This window comes from Scyliorhinus canicula, unplaced genomic scaffold (genome assembly GCF_902713615.1).
Source record: "Scyliorhinus canicula unplaced genomic scaffold, sScyCan1.1, whole genome shotgun sequence".
NCBI classification, from domain to species: domain Eukaryota; kingdom Metazoa; phylum Chordata; class Chondrichthyes; order Carcharhiniformes; family Scyliorhinidae; genus Scyliorhinus; species Scyliorhinus canicula.
The window spans coordinates 1,251,143-1,270,482 of NW_024056013.1; the positions used below are offsets into that span (position 1 = coordinate 1,251,143).

General features: G+C 45.9%; 2 protein-coding genes across 2 annotated transcripts in view; one reads left to right on the forward strand and one right to left on the reverse strand.

The window, feature by feature from the left end:
• The window catches only part of LOC119961545 (zinc finger protein 420-like), a 26,449-nt gene extending 14,278 nt beyond the window's left edge, over positions 1–12,171 (reverse strand). Inside the window, exons 1-3 of the mRNA XM_038788870.1 lie at positions 12,096–12,171; positions 9,982–10,152; positions 7,383–8,589 (exon numbers count right to left, since the gene is read on the reverse strand). Coding sequence (XP_038644798.1) covers positions 7,383–8,237 — 855 coding nt within the window. The 5' untranslated portion in view covers positions 8,238–8,589; positions 9,982–10,152; positions 12,096–12,171. The remainder of the gene's footprint in view (positions 1–7,382; positions 8,590–9,981; positions 10,153–12,095) is intronic.
• LOC119961554 (zinc finger protein 239-like) lies at positions 11,952–15,494 on the forward strand. Its single transcript, XM_038788885.1, has 2 exons — positions 11,952–12,017; positions 13,340–15,494. Exon 2 carries the CDS (start codon positions 13,447–13,449, stop codon positions 14,221–14,223), a length of 777 nt encoding a protein of 258 aa, XP_038644813.1. The 5' UTR covers positions 11,952–12,017; positions 13,340–13,446; the 3' UTR covers positions 14,224–15,494.
• The last annotated feature ends 3,846 nt before the right edge of the window (positions 15,495–19,340 follow it).

Consider the following 19,340-nt stretch of genomic DNA (forward strand, 5'->3'; position numbering starts at 1 on the left):
TGGGGAGAAGCCATTCACCTGCTCTCAGTGTGGGAAACGATTTACTCAAGTATCCACCCTGCGGAGACACCAGCGAGTTCACACTGGGGAGAGGCCGTTCACCTGCTCTCGTTGTGGGAAAGGATTTACTCAGTTATCCCACCTGCGGAGACACCAGCGAGTTCACACTGGGGAGAGGCCGTCCACTTCTCAATGTGAGACGGGATTACCTGTTTCATCGGACCTGCTGTGACACCAACAATTTCACAATCGATTACAGGGGTTGGATTTGGCTGTTATTGTTTCTGCTCTACACCCAGGACTGCATTTTGTTCATTCTGACAGGTGGTCAGTGGGGATGGTCGGAAGGTTTCTTTCTGCTGGACTGGCCGGTCTCACCACTTTGCCTCCAATGGGCTGATTCTCTCTGAGCCTTGTTGCTAATACCTGGCTTCAAATTGCACAAGGATCACAGAGTGAAAGGGTGTTTGGATGTTTGAAGATATTTAGTTTCAATTTCTGTTTCGACCCCCCCCCCCCCACCCCCAAAAAGCATGCCGTGCTGCCATGCCTATGGCCCCCTGGTGGTTAGATGGTTCTTTTGTTCAATCTATCTGGGAGTCCCTCACAGAAGAAAATTATCAGGGTGTGAAGGGCAAGTTGTCTGAGGTGGACTGGGAAACGGATTGGTACAGGGAATACCTCATGTTTAAGGAATTATTACATATTTATCAGGGGTCGGTTAGCTCAGTTGGCTGGATGACTGGTTTGTGATGCAGAGCGAGGCCAACAGTGAGGATTCAACTCCCGTATTGGCTGAGTTTATTCATGAAGGCCCGGCCTTCTCAACCAGGCCCCTCGCCTGAGGTGTGCTGACCCTCGAGTTAAATCACCTCCAGTCAGCTCTCTCTCTGTCAATGGCGAGAGCAGCCTATGGTCCTCTTGGATTTTTGCAACTTTTATTTCACATATATACAACAAATATAGATTCCTTTAAGGAATAAAAATCCAACAGGAAAAGTAATGTAACCGTGGCGAACAAGAAAAGTTAAAAGATTCCATGAGATCCATTAGAAATCAGCAAAGGAGGATCAAGAAACTGATGAGAGCAAACTGGCGAGAAACATAAAAACCGACTGGAAAAGCTTACACAGGAATGTGAAAAGGTAAAGATTAGCAAAGACCAATGTGGGTCCATTCCAGGCAGAGACAGGAGAGTTTATAATGGGGAGTAAGGAAATGGCAGAGAAACTAAACAATGTCTGTCTGTCTTCACAGAGGAAGATACAGAAATTGTCCCCAAAACACCAGAGAACCAAGGGACTGGCAGAGATTAGTATTGGTGAAAAAGTCGTACTGAATAAATGAATGGGGTTGAAAGTGAATAAATCTCCAAAAGCTGATTATCTGCATCCCAGAGTGTTGAACGAGGTAGCTGGAGAGATCTCTATTCCTCATTCTAAATTCTCTTGACTATCTGTAACGGACAAAACCTTTGTCAGAGCCAAACGTTTCCTTTTTACGCAGCCATAGAAACTTTTACAATCCATTTTTATGTATTTTGCTAGTTCACATTCTATTCTATTCTCCCTTTTTTTCCTCGGTGTCTTGATTGAAGAACGGAAGTAAATCCTCGGGAATGAATCATCACTTTGGACAGGTTCTGAGACAACTAAGTTTTGCCTTCCAGAACACAGTAAACTGTAATTGTGGAGTGTGATTTTAGATTGTGCAAAAGGGCAAAGTTCCAGTTTATAGTTTAATGTGTAGGTTTCCGAGTTAAAATAGCTTCTAGTTTGTTTGTTTGTTGTTTAAAAAGTCATAAAACTTGAAGTCTTGTCGTGTGATCCTTTAATTTGTTGACTGGGAATTTGATTTTTTTATTGGAAGTTGCTGACCTTTACGGAGATCCTAATCCACAAGTTTTGTCTTCCTATTTGAGCCTCGGCCCCCTTTCTGTCTCTATTGCTCGTGTCAATGACAGCCAGGTGATGGAGCTGAGGGCCCAATCTAGGTGAGAATAACGGGCTCTGCTCCCCAGTTGGGGAACTGCCATGGTCATTGCACTGATAGAGGCAGAAAGGTGCTGGAGGACTGACTGGGAACTGGACATCCATCCAATCGGGGTTCAGGAGGGGGGGGGGGGGGGGGGGGGGAGACCGGGGCTGACAATGATGTGACCCCCAGGATTCAGTGCCCCCGTGTCCAAAACGAGGGGTCATGGGAACAGGGTACAGAGGAGCTGAAGGGAAACCATTTGGGACCCAGAACATTGTGAACATCCTGTTACTCGGGTTGTCTTTCATCCTCAAGTAATTTTCTGTTAGTTTTTTTTAAACCATGTTCTGTTTCGTCAATAAACTTTTAACAGTAAAATATTTGAATTTGTTGGACTTTTCCTGATTAAATTTGTTCACGTTCGGGAAAGTGAGTGGGGTTGACAGGCTCTTTAACAGAATGTGAGTCTGTCTAAGGTAATTGGCAAAAAGAGGGGGGGGGGGGGGGGAAGAGGAGATTTCATAGAATTTACAGTGCAGAAGGAGGCCATTCAGCCCATCGAGTCTGCACCGGCTCTTGGAAAGAGCACCCTACCCAAGATCAACAACTCCACCCAATCCCAGTAACCCCACCCAACATTAAGGGCAATTTTGGACACTAACGGCAATTTATCATGGCCAATCCACCTAACCTGCACATCTTTGGACTGTGGGAGGAAACCGGAGGAAACCCACGCACACACGGGAAGGATGTGCAGACTCCGCACAGACAGTGGCCCAAGTCGGAATCGAACCTGGGACCCTGGAGCTGTGAAGCGATTGTGCTATCCACAATGCTACCGTGGTGCCCTATTGACACAGTGTTTGAAAATGGGTTCAGGGAATCAATCGTGATTGACTAATTTATGAAGGATCTCTGAGGAAGTAACAAGGGATGTCAATAAAGGGGAACCTGTAGATGTGCTTTATCTGGATTTCCAGAAGGGATTTCCCCAAGCTATCACATCAAAGGTTATTACACAAAATAAGAGCTCATGGTTTGGGGGCAACATATCAGTATGGATAGAGGATTGGTTAGCGAACAGGAAGCAGCCAGTAGGTACAAATGGGTCATTTCTGGGTGGGTAAGATGTGACAAGTGGAATATCACCAGGATCAGTGTTGGGCTCCCAACCATTTACAATCTGTATGAATGTGTTGGATGATGGGATTGAATGTCTGCGGCTAAATTTTCTGATGCCTCAAAGATGGGTAGGAAAGTAATTTGTGAAGTGGATTTCAAGACTCTGCAAAGGACTACAAATAGGCTGAGTGGCAAAAACCTGACAGATGGAGCATAACTTTCGAAATTGTGAATTGTCCACTTTGTCAGGAAGTATTAAATAAAACAATATTATTTAAATAGGGAGAGATTGCAAAACTCTGAGGTACAGAGGGATCAGAATGCCCTGGAATCGCAAGTTAGTCTGCAGGTATACCAAGTAATCAGGAAGGTCAATGGAATATTGTTGTTTATTCCAAACGAAATGGAATATAAAAGTAGGGATGTTTTGCTGCAGTTGTCCAGTGCCTTAGTGATACCATATTTGGAGCACTGTGTACAGTTTGCGTCTCCTTATTTCAGTCATGAGATAAGTGCTTCAGAAGCAGTAGAGAAAAGGTTGACTCTGGATTCCTGGAATGAGGGGGTTATCCTCTGAGGAAAGGTTTGACAGGTTGGGCCTGTATCCATTGCAGTTTAGAATAATGAGAGATGATCTTATTTAAACATGAGACGCTGAATGGAATTGACAGAGAGAATGCTGAGAGGATGTTTCCTCTTGTGGCAGAGACTAGAACTAGGGGACACCATTTACAAATAAGGGGTCTCTCATTTAAGATGCTGATAATTTTTTCCCCTGATGGCTGTGGGTATATGAATCTTCCTTCCCCAGAGAGGGCTGGAGGCAGGCCCATTGAATCTGCTTGAAGGCTGAATTTGATCGATTCTTGATTGACATCGGAGTGAAAGGATGGAGGAAGGAAAGGAGTTGAGACCACAATCAGACTAGCCCTGATTTCATTGAATAGAGGAGCAGGATCGAGGGGGCGAATGGCCGACTCCTGCTCCTAATTTATATTGACCTTCATCACCCACACTTTCCCAAACTCTGAAATGATTCACAGTGATAGCCCTTATTGGTGGCAGTGGGTAGATTTTATTCAGTATAAATAAGAGCTGACAGTCTAATGTCTGAGCAGTAGTATCAAAGTGCAGCAGCATTACCATTACACTCTGGGTAGAAGCACCATCTCCATTGATTGTTTTAAAGTCAGTTTCTCTCTGGAGTGTGTGCCAATGCCTTGATGCGGTAACAATGTTGTCTCAATCCCTTGGTCACATTAACCATTTCAGCTGCCGTGAAATGAAATGAATTAAATTCATTTCACCATGAATTTAAACTTGCTGTTTTTCACAAGTAACAAATCACATTTACACACACCAGTATCCCAAAATCATGTCACACATTCTTAACTCTCAGATGTGCTGATGAAAGACCAAAGTGAGTCTATCTTCCTTATCTCCCCATGTTACGGTGCTGATATTTTATGTAGCGCCTGGACTTCTTTACAACAAAGTTCATGGACAAGGATGTAAACATTTCCAAGAGAAAGTGATAAACTCATTCATCCCATCTACACATTCCAAACTATCTGGAATTTAGGGGGATACCAGATTGACATATTCCAGACACACCCGAGGGAAAGTATTCCAATTCATTTATTGTCTAGGACAATATATTCACAATATCTTTAAAACAGAAATTAAACGTTCCCATTTGATTTTAGACATTAACATATTCGGTTTGTTCTTTATGGTCGATGTCAGGCTGGGGTTGTTCACCTTTTCGCAAAGGAGGTTGAGGGGATATTTGATAGAGGTGGACAAGATTATGACAGGTTTCGATAAGGTGGATAAAGAAAAGTTGTTCCCATTAGCTGAAGGGACAAGGACAAGGGGGAGACAGATTTTAGGTTTTGGGTAAAAGATGCAGAGGGAATGTGAGGGAGAATATTTTGATGCAGTGAATGGTAATGACCTGGAACTTGCTGCCTGTGAGGGGGTGGGAATGAAGACAATGGAAGATTTCAAATGGAAACTGAATGGGCATCTCGGGATCTAAACTTACACGGCTATAGGGATACAGAGACTGACTAGTTTGCTCCAGGGAGCCAACAGGGAATCAATAGGCTGAATGGCCTCCTCTGATATCACAACAGATCTCAAAACAACAATTGCAGCTGCTCCAGTCTCCCCCGCTCACTGAAGTCCCTCATCTCTGGTACCATTCTCGTAAATCTCTGCACTCTCTCCGAGAACTTCACATCTTTCCTAAAGTGTGGGGCCCATATATAGGGTTCCATTCCAGAGGGAGAATTGAAAAGCAGGAAGTTATGTTCAACTTGTTTCGATCCAGGGCTGGACGACACAGAGCACCGTCAACATTGGTGATCTCCATTTAGGAAAAGGAAATAGAGACTCTGGAAAAGGAACAACAAAGATTCCAAGAATATACGAGAACAGCGCATTTAATCCTTAGGAAAGACTGGGACGGCTTTTCTCTAGAAAAGAGAAAACTGAAAAGTGACCAAATGGAAGATTATGAGGAGGTTCAATAATTCAATAGGAATTTCAGCAGAAACCTCTTTACCCAGCGAGTGGTGACAATGTGGAACTCGTTACCACAGCGAGTGGTTGAGGTGAACAGCATGAATACATTGAAGGGGAATCTGGATACAGACATGAGGGAGAAAGGAATAGAAGGCGATGCTGATGGGGGGGGGGGGATGAAGAGGGGTGGGTGGGGGATCATGTGGAGCATAAATATTGACACAGACCAATGGAGCCAACTGGCTGCAAACTCAATGGATCACAGATAAATGTATTGATTTTAGATCCACCTGTACTGGTAGGAAACATCTCTATTCCTCCCACTGTGAAGGCCAACATACCATTCTATTAACATAGAAAATAGAAGCAGCAGGAAGCCCTATACAATTGCAGTAAAACAGGCCCTTTGAGCCTGCTCCACCATTCATTCTGATCATCAAGTTCAATACCCGAGACCCGCTTTCCTCCCATATCCCTTGATCCATTCAGCCCCAAGAGCAATATCTCATTCCTTCTTGAAATTACACAAAGTTTTGGCCTCAACTATTTCTGTGGTAGCGAATTCCAGATTCCCCACTCTCTGGATGAAGAATTTTCTCTTCACCTCAGTCTGAAAATGTTTACCCCTTATCCTCAAACTATGACCCCTAGTTCTGGACTCCCCACCATTGGATAACATTCTTTCTGAATCTACCCTTTCTAATCCTATTAGAATTTTGGAAGTTTCAATGAGATCCCCTCTCACTATTCTAAACTCCAATAAATATAATCCTAACCGACATAGTCTCTCCTCATATGACAGTCCCACCATCCCAGGAATCAGCCTGGTAAACCTTCACTGCACTCCCTCCATAGGAAGAACCTCCTTCCTCAGATAAGGACACCAAACTGAACAAAATACTCCTGGTGTGTCCTCACCAATGCCCTATAAAACTGCAATAAAACATCTCTATTCCTCCCGTTATGAAGGCCATCATACCATTTGCCTTCTTTCCTGCCTGCTGTACCTGTGTGCTTACTTTCAGTGACTGATGCACGAGGACACCAAGGGCTCACTGAGTATCCACCACTCTCAAATTACACCCATTCAAATAATAATCGGCCTGTCTAATTTTGCTACTGAAGCGGACATCCACATTATACTGCATCTGCCATGCATGTGCCACTCACAGCCTGTCCAAATCCTGCTGAAGCATCTCTGCATCCTCCTCACAGCTCACCCTCAGAAGCCATTCAGCCCATCGAGTCTGCATCGACCCTCTGAAAGAGCACTCCACCCAAGTCGACTCACCCACCCTATCCCAATGACCAAACCTACACATAGGCACAAATGGGCAATTTAGAATGGCCAATCACCTAACCTGCACATCTGGACTGTGGGAAGAATCAGGATCACCGGGAGAAAACCCACGCTGACACGGGGAGAAAGTGCAAACTCCACACAGGCAGTCACCCAAGGCCAGAACTGAACCCTGTACAGGATGAAATAAGTGTCCTTCATCAGCTTTTGTGGATCATTTCAGTGGGAATGTGCTCTTAAGACTCACCATCAGCCCACTGGAAGCTACGTTGGGAGTTCGGCCAGTCCAGCAGAAAGAAACTCTCCCACTTCACCAAATGTCAGAATGTCAATCCTGGATGTGATTAACAGCAGCGATAACAGCAGAATCCAGCCCCTATAATCGCTTGTGAACTCGCTGATGTGTCTGCAGGTTGGCTGACTGTGTGAATCCCTTCCTACAAACAGAACAGATGAATGGTCTCTCCCCGGTGTGAACTCTCTGATGTGTCAGCAGGCTAGATGACTGAGTGAATCCCTTCCCACATTGAGAGCAGAGGAATGGCCTCTCCCCAGTGTGAACGCGCTGGTGTTTCAACAGGGTGGATGAATCTCTGAATCCCTTTCCACATGCAGGGCAGGTGAATGGTCTCTCCCCGGTGTGAATTCGCTGGTGAGAGAGCAGGGTGGAGGACTGAGTGAATCCCTTCCCACAGTCAGAACAAGTGAACGGCCTTTCCCCATTGTGAACTCGCTGGTGTATCAGCAGCTTGGATAACTGAATGAATCCCTTCCCACATGCAGAGCAGGTGAACGGCCTCTCTCCAGTGTGAACCGCCTCGTGTGTCAGTAAGTGGGTTAACTGAGTGAATCCCTTCTCACACTGAGAGCAGGTGAATGGCCTCTCCCCCGTGTGAACCCGCTGGTGTTTCTGTAGATTGGATGAATTAGTAAATCCTTTGTCACACTGGGAGCAGGTGAAAGGCTTCTCCCCAGTGTGAACTCTCTGGTGTGACTGCAAATGGGATAACAGAGTGAACGCCTTCCCACATTCAGAGCAGGTGAATGGCCTCTCACCAGTGTGAACCCGCTGGTGTGACTGAAGGTTGGACGATCGACTGAACCCCTTCCCACAATCACAGCAGGTGTATGGCCTCACCCCGGTGTGAACTCGTTGGTGCATCAACAGGTTGGATGAATCACTGAACCCCTTCCCACAGTCAGAGCAGGTGAACGGCCTCTCTCCAGTGTGACTGCGTCGATGGATTTCCACCTCAGATGGAGCTTTGAATCCCTTCCCACAGTCCCCACATTTCCACGGTTTCTCCATAGTTAAAGTCAACTTGTAACTCTCCAGGTTCGATGATCAGTTGAAGCCTCGTCCACACACAAAACACGGGTACGGTCTTTACCCGCTGTAAATGGTATGATGTTTCTTCAGGCTGTGTAACTGGTTAAAACTCTTTCCACAGTCAGGAACAATCTCACTCGGGTGTGTGTTGTGGGTCTTGCTGCTTTTCCAGTCACACTGATGTTTGAAACCTTTAGAAGCTGACAGTTCGGACAAACATTTCTTCTAGATTCAAAGGCCGATGATATTCAGGTTCCAGGGAACTGAGTGACTGTCAGATCGAGACGTGACATTTGAGACTTCTGTCTGTAATTCTTCCTCATCTAATATCCTGTAAAAACAATTTAGAAAATTCCTCGCTGTCAGTACAGAATAGAAACTCAGAACAGATCATTCTAGTTTGTATGGAACAATTTTTCCTCTCTCTTATTTTCCGAAAGCTGCAAATATCCATCCCACACACTCCCTCCATTCTCACTCTGCTGGATCCCTGTGGTGTGCCACTGGTCACTGGCTTCCAGTCACTAAAGCAGCCGTCTGTCATCACCCTCTGTCTCCCACAGCTAAGCCAATTCTGAATCTACCCCATCATGTTACCTCTATCCCATGTGCTTTTGCCTTCTTTATAATGTCTCTCGTTTGGGATCTTGTCAAAGGCTTTGCTGAAATCCAGCAAACTGCATCAACTGCACTACCCTCATCTGCACAGCCAGTCACATAAAAAAATCAATTCAAAATTTGTTAGGCATAACCTCCCTCTAACAAGCCACGCTGACTATTCCTGATCACATCTTGCCCTCCAAGTGAAGATAAGTCTCTGTCCTTCTGAATTTTCTCCAATGTTTTCCCTACCACTGACGTGAGACTAACTAGTCTGTAGTTTCCTGGCTTATCTCGACAACCTTTCTTAAGGTAAGACCACATTAGCTGATCTCCAGTCCTCTGGCACCTCTCCGTGGCCAGAAAGGATCAAAAAATTTGGGGCAGAGCTCCTGCAGTCTCTTCCCTCATCTCTCAGAGCATCCAGGGACACAGTTCATCCACACTTGGAGATTTGTCCACTTTTAAGCCTGCCAACACCATGTCACTCCCCACGTCAATTTGCTCAGAAACCTCAGTCTCCTTGTCCGAGTTCCATATCTATCTCCTCATTCTCTTGTGTGAAGACAGATGTGAAGTTTTCCTTCAACAGCTGACCAATATCCTCTGGTTGCCCCTTTGTCCCTAATGGGAACACACTGTTCTTGATCTGATGAAAGATCATGCTGACCTGAAACATTAACTCTGTTTTCCTCCACAGACCAGCCTCCCGTACCAGCCTCCCCGGACAGGTGCCGGAATGTGGTGACTAGGGGCTTTTCACAGTAACTTCATTTGAAGCCTACTCGTGACAATAAGCGATTTTCATTTCATTTTCAGATGCTGCCCGTTATGCTGAAGATTTCCAGCATTTAAAAAAAAATGTCTAACCAGGATTTTATATATCTCAGTGCTTCTCCAGTCACACAGATTCTGGAAATCTTTACCGACAAACAGAACAGACCAGAAGCAATAGGGACAGGAGTCAGCCATTCAGCCTTTGAACTGCTCCACCATTTAATGAGATCACAGCTGATCTCACACTCACTAAGTCCACTTTCCTACCTTCTCTCTATTCCCCAACCGATTAAAAACGTATCAATCTCAGCCTTGCAACTGATGAAGGACTCGGCCTCCACGTTACCTGGGGTAAATAATTCCAAGATTCACCAGTTTGAGAGAATTCTTTCCTCATTTGGCAGACCCTCATCGTTCCTTGAAGAAGGTGATCAAGACTGTACAGTGTTCGAAATGTGACCTCACTGGCTGCTTGTGAAGCTGCAGCAACACCACTTTGCTATTAGACTCCACCCTCCTTGAAATAAACATAATAATCTTTATTAGTGGCACAAGTAGGCTTAACACTGCAATGAAGTTACTGTGAAAATCCCCTAATCGCCACGCTCCGGCATCTGTTCGGTTACACCGAGGGAGAATTCAGGATGTTCAATTCACTTAACAAGCACGTCTTTCGGGACTTGTGGGAGAAAACCGGAGCACTTTAAAGAAACACACGCAGACACGGGGAGAACATGCAGACTCCGCACAGACAGTGACCCAAGCTGGGAATCGAACCCAGGTCCCTGGCGCCGTGAAGCAACAGTGCTAACCATTGTGTTACTGTGCCACCCGATAACGCGGGTGATTATTTGATTATTCTGCCCGCTGTCCCAAGGCAGCAGGAGGTGTTATCAGAGTCAATGGATGGAAGGGGGTTGGGAAGTGGGTGAGAAGAATGGATGGGAGGACACCAAGATCCCACTGCACAAAAGCATTTATGAAGTTTCTCTTCATTTAGATAATAAGTTGCCTTTTTATTCAATTTTGGCCCACTCACCCAACCTATGCAAATCCATTAGTTTATTTCATATTTCCCCACTGCAACTTGTTTTCCCACCCATTTCAGTGTTATCTACAAATTTAGATATTGTATATTCTGACTGTCCCATAATCATTAATACAGGTTGTAAATAGATGGGGCCCGAGGGCCAAACCCTGAGGCACATCACTGGTTACAGCTTGCCGACCAGAAAAAGACAGATTAATCCTCACTCTACTGTCGGTTGGTTAGCCAATCCTTTATCCAAGCGATAGAATTTGGGAGAATTTGGTTCAAGCGCCTGACTAGTTAACAGGAGATCCTGGCTTCGAAATCCAGTGGTGCCTACTCTTTATTTTAAGGACGGCACAGTGGTTAGCACTGTTGCTTCTCAGTGCTGCGGACCCGGGTTCCATTCTCGGCTTGGGTCACTGTGCGGAGTCCGTACGTTCTCACCGTGTCTGTATGGGTTTCCTCCGGGCGCTCTGGCATTCTCCTACAAGTCCCAAAAGACGTGCTGTCGCCTTCATCGGACGGGGTATTGAATATAACAGTCGGCAGGTCATGTTACAGTTGTATCGGATTTTGGTTAGGCCACATTTGGAATACTGCATGCAGTTCTGGTCGTCACATTACCAGAAGGATGTGGATGCTTTAGAGAGGGTGTAGAGGAGGTTCACCAGGATGTTGCCTGGTATGGAGGGTGCTAGCTATGAAGAAAGGTTGAGTAGATAGGACTGTTTTCATTGGAAAGACGGAGGTTGAGGGGAGAACTAATTGAGGTCTACAAAATTATGAGAGGTATGGACAGGGTGGATAGCAACAAGCTTTTTCCAAGAGTGGGGGTGTCAATTACAAGGGGTCACGATTTTCAAGGTGAGAGGGGAAAAGTTTAAAGGAGATGTGCGGGGAAAGTTTTTTACACAGAGGGTGGTGGGTGCCTGGAATGCTTTGCCAGTGGAGCTGGTAGAGGCGGGTACGACAGCATCATTTAAGATGCATCTGGACAGATATATGAAGGGGTGGGGAACAGAGAAAAGTAGACCGTGGAAAATAGGCAACAGGTTTAGATAAAGGATCTGGATCGGTGCAGGCTGGGAGAGCCGAAGGGCCTGTTCCGGTGCTGTAATTTTCTTTGTTTTTGAAACCTCACAATGCCCGGGGAATGATTGACGGCATCTCCGGACCAATGGAAGCAGAGGGGCGGGACCGGAGGCCTGTTCGGAAGCAGCTGGTCCTCCAACCAATCACAGTGAATGGGTGGGCGGGACTGGGCTGAGTGAAGCATGCGCAGTGTGATTAATGGCGACGTGAAGAAGGTTCTTTCTCCGATTCACAATCCGTAAATGTCGGAATGGCAGGTCAGTGGGATCAGCCCGGTCGTGAGGCACACTTCCTAAACATATGATAGAAACAGGAAACCGGGAAAAATAACCTACCGGTACCCGGTGACCTGAGCGGAGGCTGCAGCTTTCTCACAGACGGGACGAAGCAGCTGCCATCTTTGTTTCGCACTAGCAGGAATGCGCATGCGCACACATTTTTAATTGCGTACTCGCAGCAGTGCGCACGCGCACCCAGCATATCTTCATTGTAGCAGAGCGCATGCTCAGTCGCCATCATTGTTGGGGGCAACATTTTAAAAAATGTTTATGGTGCAGAACAATGATACATATCCAGAGCTGTGACAATAATTCGTATTTATATTGTGCCTTGAACAGAATAAAACATTAAGACTTTTCAGAGAAACGTTACAAAATAGGTGATATTGATGATGATGTGGATATATGTTTGGGAGCTCATCTGGGGGTGAAATATTTCACCATTGTTGTGAACAGTTTGCTTCAGCCTCAGACATTTTGCAGGGACAGGGATCGTGTTTGTCGAGGGAACGGAAGAGAATGGGTTTAATCTTCTCAATATTTAAATAGAGTAAATTTCTGCTCCTTCAGCACTTGATGTCACACAAGATCGGACATTGTGTGTCTTGGAAGGGAACTTACAGGTAGTGATGTTAACATACAGCTGCTGTCCTGGTCCATCCAGGTGGTGGAGGTGAAGGGTTGAGGAGATTCTGTCAAATTGTGATTCTGATGTAGGTATATATTCTCATTTCATTTTTTTCAAATGCCTCTCCATTGTTCCTATCACTCACACTCCCTTATAATTTCTGTCTTTCCTCTCTGTCTCTCCACCATGACTCACTCTCTTTTTCTCTCTGTCTGTCTTTCTTGTCACGTGGAATTCCCTAGCCCAGAGGGTTGTGGATGCTCCATTGTTGAATATATTTAAGGTTAAGATGGTGTGATTTTTGGTCTCTCAGGAAGTCAAGGAAATGGGGAGCTGGCAGGAAAGGAGACTGGAAGACCAAGATCAGCCACAATCGTGTTCAGTGGCAGACCAGGTTTGACAGGCCAAATGATCTACTTCTGCTTCTGTTTCTTGTATTCTTGCAGAGGCCCGAGTCTTGTGTGGGTTCCGGCCGGTTGGCAGGTTCCCTTCCCTGAAGGACATTAGTGAACCAGTTGGGTTTTTATGACAATCCAACAGTTTTAATGGTCACTTTATCCCAGTGTTGGCCCCACAAATGACCAGATTCATTCAGCTCAATTTCACAACCTGTCTTTGTGTTTTTGTGGGTTCTCTCTCATTCCCTTTTTTTTGTTTTAAATCAATTTAACAGAGTGTTACAAGGGGAAGATTTGCAGTCAGGAAACTCAAACCAAACATTACATCAGAATCTGAGGATCGCCCAATTTGTTGCAACCTGAATATCAGTGAATTTTGAACATGGAAGGAAAAAGCACCGTTCATAGTGAGGAGAAACCATGGGAATGTGAGGAGGGATTCAGATCCACATCGCAACTGGAAATTCATCATCCCAGACACTCTGGGGAGAGATCATTCACTTGCTCCGATTGTGGGAAGGGATTCTCTCGATCATCCAGCCTGCTGCAACACCAGCGAGTGCACACTGGGGAGAAACCATTCAACTGCTCCGTGTGTGGGAAGGGATTCGCTCAGTCGTCCAGCCTGCTGAGACACCAGCGAGTTCACACTGGGAAGAGACCATTCATCTGCTCAGAGTGTGGGAAAGGATTCATTCGGTCATCTGACTTAATGACGCACCAGCGGGTTCACACGGACGACAGACCATTTAAATGTCCAGATTGCGGGAAGTGCTATAAAGGTTCTCGGGCTCTGATACTCCATCAACGTGTTCACACTGATGAGAGACCTTTTCAATGCCCAGACTGTGGGAAATGCTTTAAAAGTTCCGGGGAACTTATGCGGCATCAACGTATTCACACTGATGAGAAACCGTTCAGGTGCTCTTACTGTGGGACTGGGTTCAAGACATCATCTGACCTCACTGTACACCAGCGAATTCACACTGGGGAGAGGCCATTCACCTGCTCCCAGTGTGGGAAGACATTCACTCAGTCATCCAGCCTGCTGACACACAAGCGGGTTCACACTGCGGAGAGGCCTTACATCTGTCCCAAGTGTGGGAAGGGATTCACACAGTCATCCAACCTGATGAGACACCAGCGAATTCACAAGTAATTACAGTGAGTGGATTTTGCTGTTAATCACATCCAGGTCTGATCCATCTTCATTGGGGTCTGTTTCTGCTGATGTTAATACATTTCAAACCAGTTACACAGGCTAATAGTCAAGATAACATTTAAATAAATCAGCTTAGGGTTAACATGCTATATTTAATCTTTTTTTAAAATTTAGAATGCCCGATTCATTTTTTTCCAATTAAGGGGCAATTTAGTGTGGCCAATCTACCTAACCGGCACATCTTTTTTGTTGTGGGGGCGAAACCCACGCAAACACGGGGAGAATGTGCAAACTCCACACGGACAGTGACCCAGAACTGGGATACCTGGGACCTCGGCGCCATGAGGCAGCAGTGCTATCCACTGCACCACCGTGCTGCCCCTATTTAATCTTTTTAACACCTCAAACATAAGTTAGTTCCTTTTGAAGGATCCTCCTTCTCCCCTGTCTTCTCCATTCTCATCTCCAAAAACAACTGCGAGGTGCTCGTGGAGATTCTTTGTCATGAAGATTGAGACAATCCGATCAGCTGCCTCTGCTGTTTTTCTCCCTTCCTCTAACCCACCAGACAAAACTGTCTCAAAAAAAATGTCCCTTGTCTGAGTCATGAACTCACATCTATCTCCAGTTTCTGTCCGGTCTCCTGTCATGTCCTGTTCAATCTCATCTTGTTTACAAAACCTGCCTTCTGCTCCATTGACCCTATTCTCACTAAACCGCTGACCATCCAACTTCCCCACATTAACTGATATTGTTAACAGTTCTCTCTCTCTTCTGGTGCTGCCCCTCAATTTAAATACACCATCCTCACCCATCCTGTGAAAACAACCCTTGACCCCCAACTCCTTTGCAAATGACCACCCCATCTCCAACCTCCCTTTCCTCTCCAATTTGGTGTCTCCCAAGAATCTATCCTTGGCCCCTCCTGTTTCTCATTTACATGATGGCACGAGAATCCATAGAATCACCACAGTGCAGAAGGAGGCCACTCGGCACTTCAAGTTTGCACTGACTGCCTGAAAGTGGACCCTAGCTAGGCCCACTCCCCCTTCCTCTCCCAATAACACCGCCTAACCTGCACATCTTTGGACTGTAAGAGGAAATCAGAGCACCTGGAGGAAACTCACAGATTTGAGGAGTATGCACAAACTACACACACTGTGTGATATTTGCACGTTCTCCCCGTGTCAGCGTGGGTTTCCTCCAGATGCTCTGGTTTCCTCCCACAGTCCAAAGATGTGCAGGTTAGGTGGATTGGCCATGCTAAGTTGCCCTTTAGTGTCCAATATTCGAGTGGGGTTACGGGGATAGATCGGGGGAGTGGGCCTAGGTGGGATGATCATTTAGAGGGTCAGTGCAGAATCAATGGGCTGAATGGCCTCCATCTGCACATTGGGGATTCTATTAAAGACAAATGTGGGTTCATTAGAGGACGAGACAGGATTTATTTATAATGGGGAAGAGGGAAATGGCAGAGAAGCTAAATAATTACTTTGTGTCTGTCTCCACGGAGGAACGTAGAAAAACCTCCCAGAAATAAGAGAGAAACTACAGTCTAATGGGAATGAGGAACTGAATGAGATGAGTGAAAAAGTAGCACTGGAGAAATTAATGGGATTGAAAGTTGATAAATACCTGGGACCCGATGATTTACATTGCAGAGTGTCAGAGGAGGTGGCTGTCGACACAGTGGATACGCTGCCGGTCATCTTTCAACATTCTATAGACTCTGCAGATTAGAGGTTGAAAATGTAATCCCACTTTTTCAGAAATGGGGAAATAAAAGGGGAATGACAGACTTGTTATCCTGACATCAGTAATGGGAAAAATACTAGAATCTTTTGCAAAGGATGTATTAACAGCAACATTTAGAAAATAATTAACTGATCTGGGAAATTCAGCATGAATTTCTGAAAGAGAAATGATATGTTCCATGGGGCAGCATGGTAGCACAGTGGGTAGCACAGTTGCTTCAAAGCTCCAGGGTCCCAGGTTCGATTATCGACATGGGTCACTGTCTATGTGGAGTCTGCATGTTTTCCCCGTGTCTGCGTGGGTTTCCTCCGGGGCTCCGGTTTCCTCCCACAGTCCAAAGATGTGCAAGTTAGGTCGATTGGCCATGATAAATTGCCCTTTGTGTCCAAAAAAGGTTCGGTGGGGTTACTGGGTTATGAGGAGAGGGGAGAAGTGTGGGCTTAAGTTGGGTGCTATTTCCAAGGGCCAGCACAGACTTGATGGGCCGAATGCCCTCCTTCTGCACTGTAAATTCTATGATTCCAAAGCTGTTGAAAGTTTTCTTTAAGAATATTACCACTGTGTCTGCGTGGGTTTCACCCCACAACCCAAAAATGTGCGGGTTAAGTGGATTGGCCATGCTAAATTGCCCCTTATTTGAAACAAAACATAACTGGGTACTCTACATTAATAAAAAAAAAGAATAATGCTGCAAAAGAGATAAGGGAACCAGTGGATGTGGTGCATTTGGATTTTCAGAAGACTTTTGATAAAGTCCAACAGAGGAGGTTCGGAAACATATGAATGGTGGGTGGGGATATACTGGCACAGATTGAGGAGTCACAGACAACAGCGAGCAGGAATAAATGGATCATTTTCAGCTGGGCAGACTATGACCAGTGAGGTATTACAAGGATCAGTATTTGGGCTCCAGTTATTCACAATCTGTGTCAATGATGTGGGTGTGGGGACCAAATGCAATATTTCCATGTTTGCTGATGACTCAAAACTAGGTGAGAATTTGCGTTCTGAGGAGGATGCAAAGAGGATTCAAGAGTATTTGGACAGGATAATGAATGGGCAAGAACATGGCAGATGGATGATAATATAGACAAAATATTGTCTATTATATTGTCTAAATATTGGAACGGTGATGTAGTATATTTCTTAAATGGTGAGAGATTGGGAAGTGCCGATATCCAGAGGGATCTGGGTGTCCTTGTTCATGAGTCACCAAAAGCAGGTGTAGCAAGTGATCAGGAAGGCAAATGGTGTGTTGAACATCATTGCAAGAGGATCTGAGTATCTGTTGGAATTTATTATCAAGTTAGCAATACTTTTTTCAAAGCGCTGGACAAACTCATCATGGCGTTCGTATGGGGGGGTAAAAATGCTAGGATCCCAAAGAAGGTCTTACAAAAAACAAAAACCAGGGGAGGGCTAGCCCTCCCGAATCTACAATTCTACAACTGGGCAGCAACAGCCGAGCGAGTAAGGGGATGGATCCAGGAGCCAGAGGCTGAGTGGGTGCGTGCGGAGGAGGCCTCCTGCATGGGAACCTCCCTCCGGGCCCTCGCCACGGCAGCACTCCCATCCCCACCCAAAAAACACTCCAGCAGCCCAGTGGTGACAGCCACCCTCCAATCCTGGAACCAACTGCGGCAGCAACTTGGCCTGACCAAAATGTCGAACAGGGCTCCCATCTGCAACAACCATAGGTTCACACCAGCACTGACTGACGCCACCTTCAAAAGGTGGAGGCAGGACGGGGGGACACTGACAGTCAGGGACCTATACACGGACGACAGGATCGCAACACTGGACGAACTGACAGAGAAATTTCAGCTAGCTGGGGGGAACGAGCTACGGTACCTGCAGCTCAAAAACTTCCTACGAAAGGAGACAAGGACGTACCCACAACCGCCACGACAGACACTACTGGAAGACCTACTGGACGCAAGTATCCTAGAGAAAGGGAACTGTAGTGACATGTATGACCGACTGGTAGATAGGGACGACACCGTACTGGACGCAACAAGAAGGAAATGGGAGGACGACCTGGGGATGGAGATAGGGTGGGGACTCTGGAGCGAAGCACTGCATAGGGTCAACTCCACCTCCACGTGCGCAAGGCTCAGCCTGACGCAACTAAAAGTGGTACATAGAGCCCACTTAACAAGAACCCGTATGAGTAGGTTCTTCCCGGAGGTGGAAGACAGATGTGAACGGTGCCAAAGAGGCCCGGCCAACCACGCCCACATGTTCTGGTCTTGCCCCAGACTCGTGGAGTACTGGACAGCCTTCTTCGAGGTTATGTCCAAAGTGGTGGGAGTGAGGGTGGAGCCATGCCCGATAGTGGCGGTCTTCGGGGTTTCAGAACAGCCAGATCTATTCCTGGGGAGGAGGGCGGACGCCCTTGCCTTTGCCTCCCTGATCGCCCGCCGTAGAATCCTGTTTGGCTGGCGGTCAGCAGCACCGCCCAGAGCTGCGGACTGGCTGTCCGACCTCTCGGAATCTCTCCAAATGGAGAAAATCAAATTTGCCATCCGAGGGTCGGACGACGGCTTCCACAGAACGTGGGAGCCATTCATGCAACTGTTCCGGGACCTATTTGTGGCCAATGTACAAGAGGAAGAATAGTCGGGGGAAGGTAGCGGGAGGGGGGGGGGGGCTACAGGTTCGGTACGGGGGTTCGATGGCTAGCTAAGGCCCAAAACCAAACTAAATAAACATGTTGGGGGGGGGGGGGGGGGGGCGGGCGCAGTTACTACTACGAAGATGCCTACCTGTAAATATGTATGTTAATTTTTGCGTGTTTGTTTGTTTTTTTTTGTTCTTTTTCTCTCCTAACAATTTGTAATTTGTTCAATATAAAATATGAAAACTGAATAAAAACATTTATAAAAAAAAAAGTTAGCAATACTTTACTAAAACCAAAACGGTTCAATATCTAAAATCCTGGGCCTTCTGACCTGATCTGGCTTCGAGCAGAGGAACCAGATTAGAACAATGTGCTGATTACACTCACAGCTCTTTTTAATGTGTCCTCCTTTGAGTATCCAATAATCTCATGGTCTCAATGTGCAGTCACTTATGTAATAGAAATAAACATTAAATCAACACGCCATTGGTTCCTACTTTCTGAGTGTGTTTAATGGAGTCTGGATGCAGAGAATTCTGTAAAAACCACAATGTATATTGAACCTGTTGGGAGGAAACAATCTGTTACAATTTGAAATGAAGTCCAGGATTTCTGTAAAGCTGTGGCTCCATTATCAGCAAAGCTCTTTTCATCCACGAAGCAGATAAATTACTGAGTGAATCTCTTCCCACACAACCACGACACCTAGAAGGACAAGAGCAGCAGATGTAGGGAACAA

Bases quoted from the DNA above. Each gene is read 5' to 3' on its own strand.
- LOC119961554 (XM_038788885.1), top strand. From the start codon at position 13,447: ATGGAAGGAAAAAGCACCGTTCATAGTGAGGAGAAACCATGGGAATGT.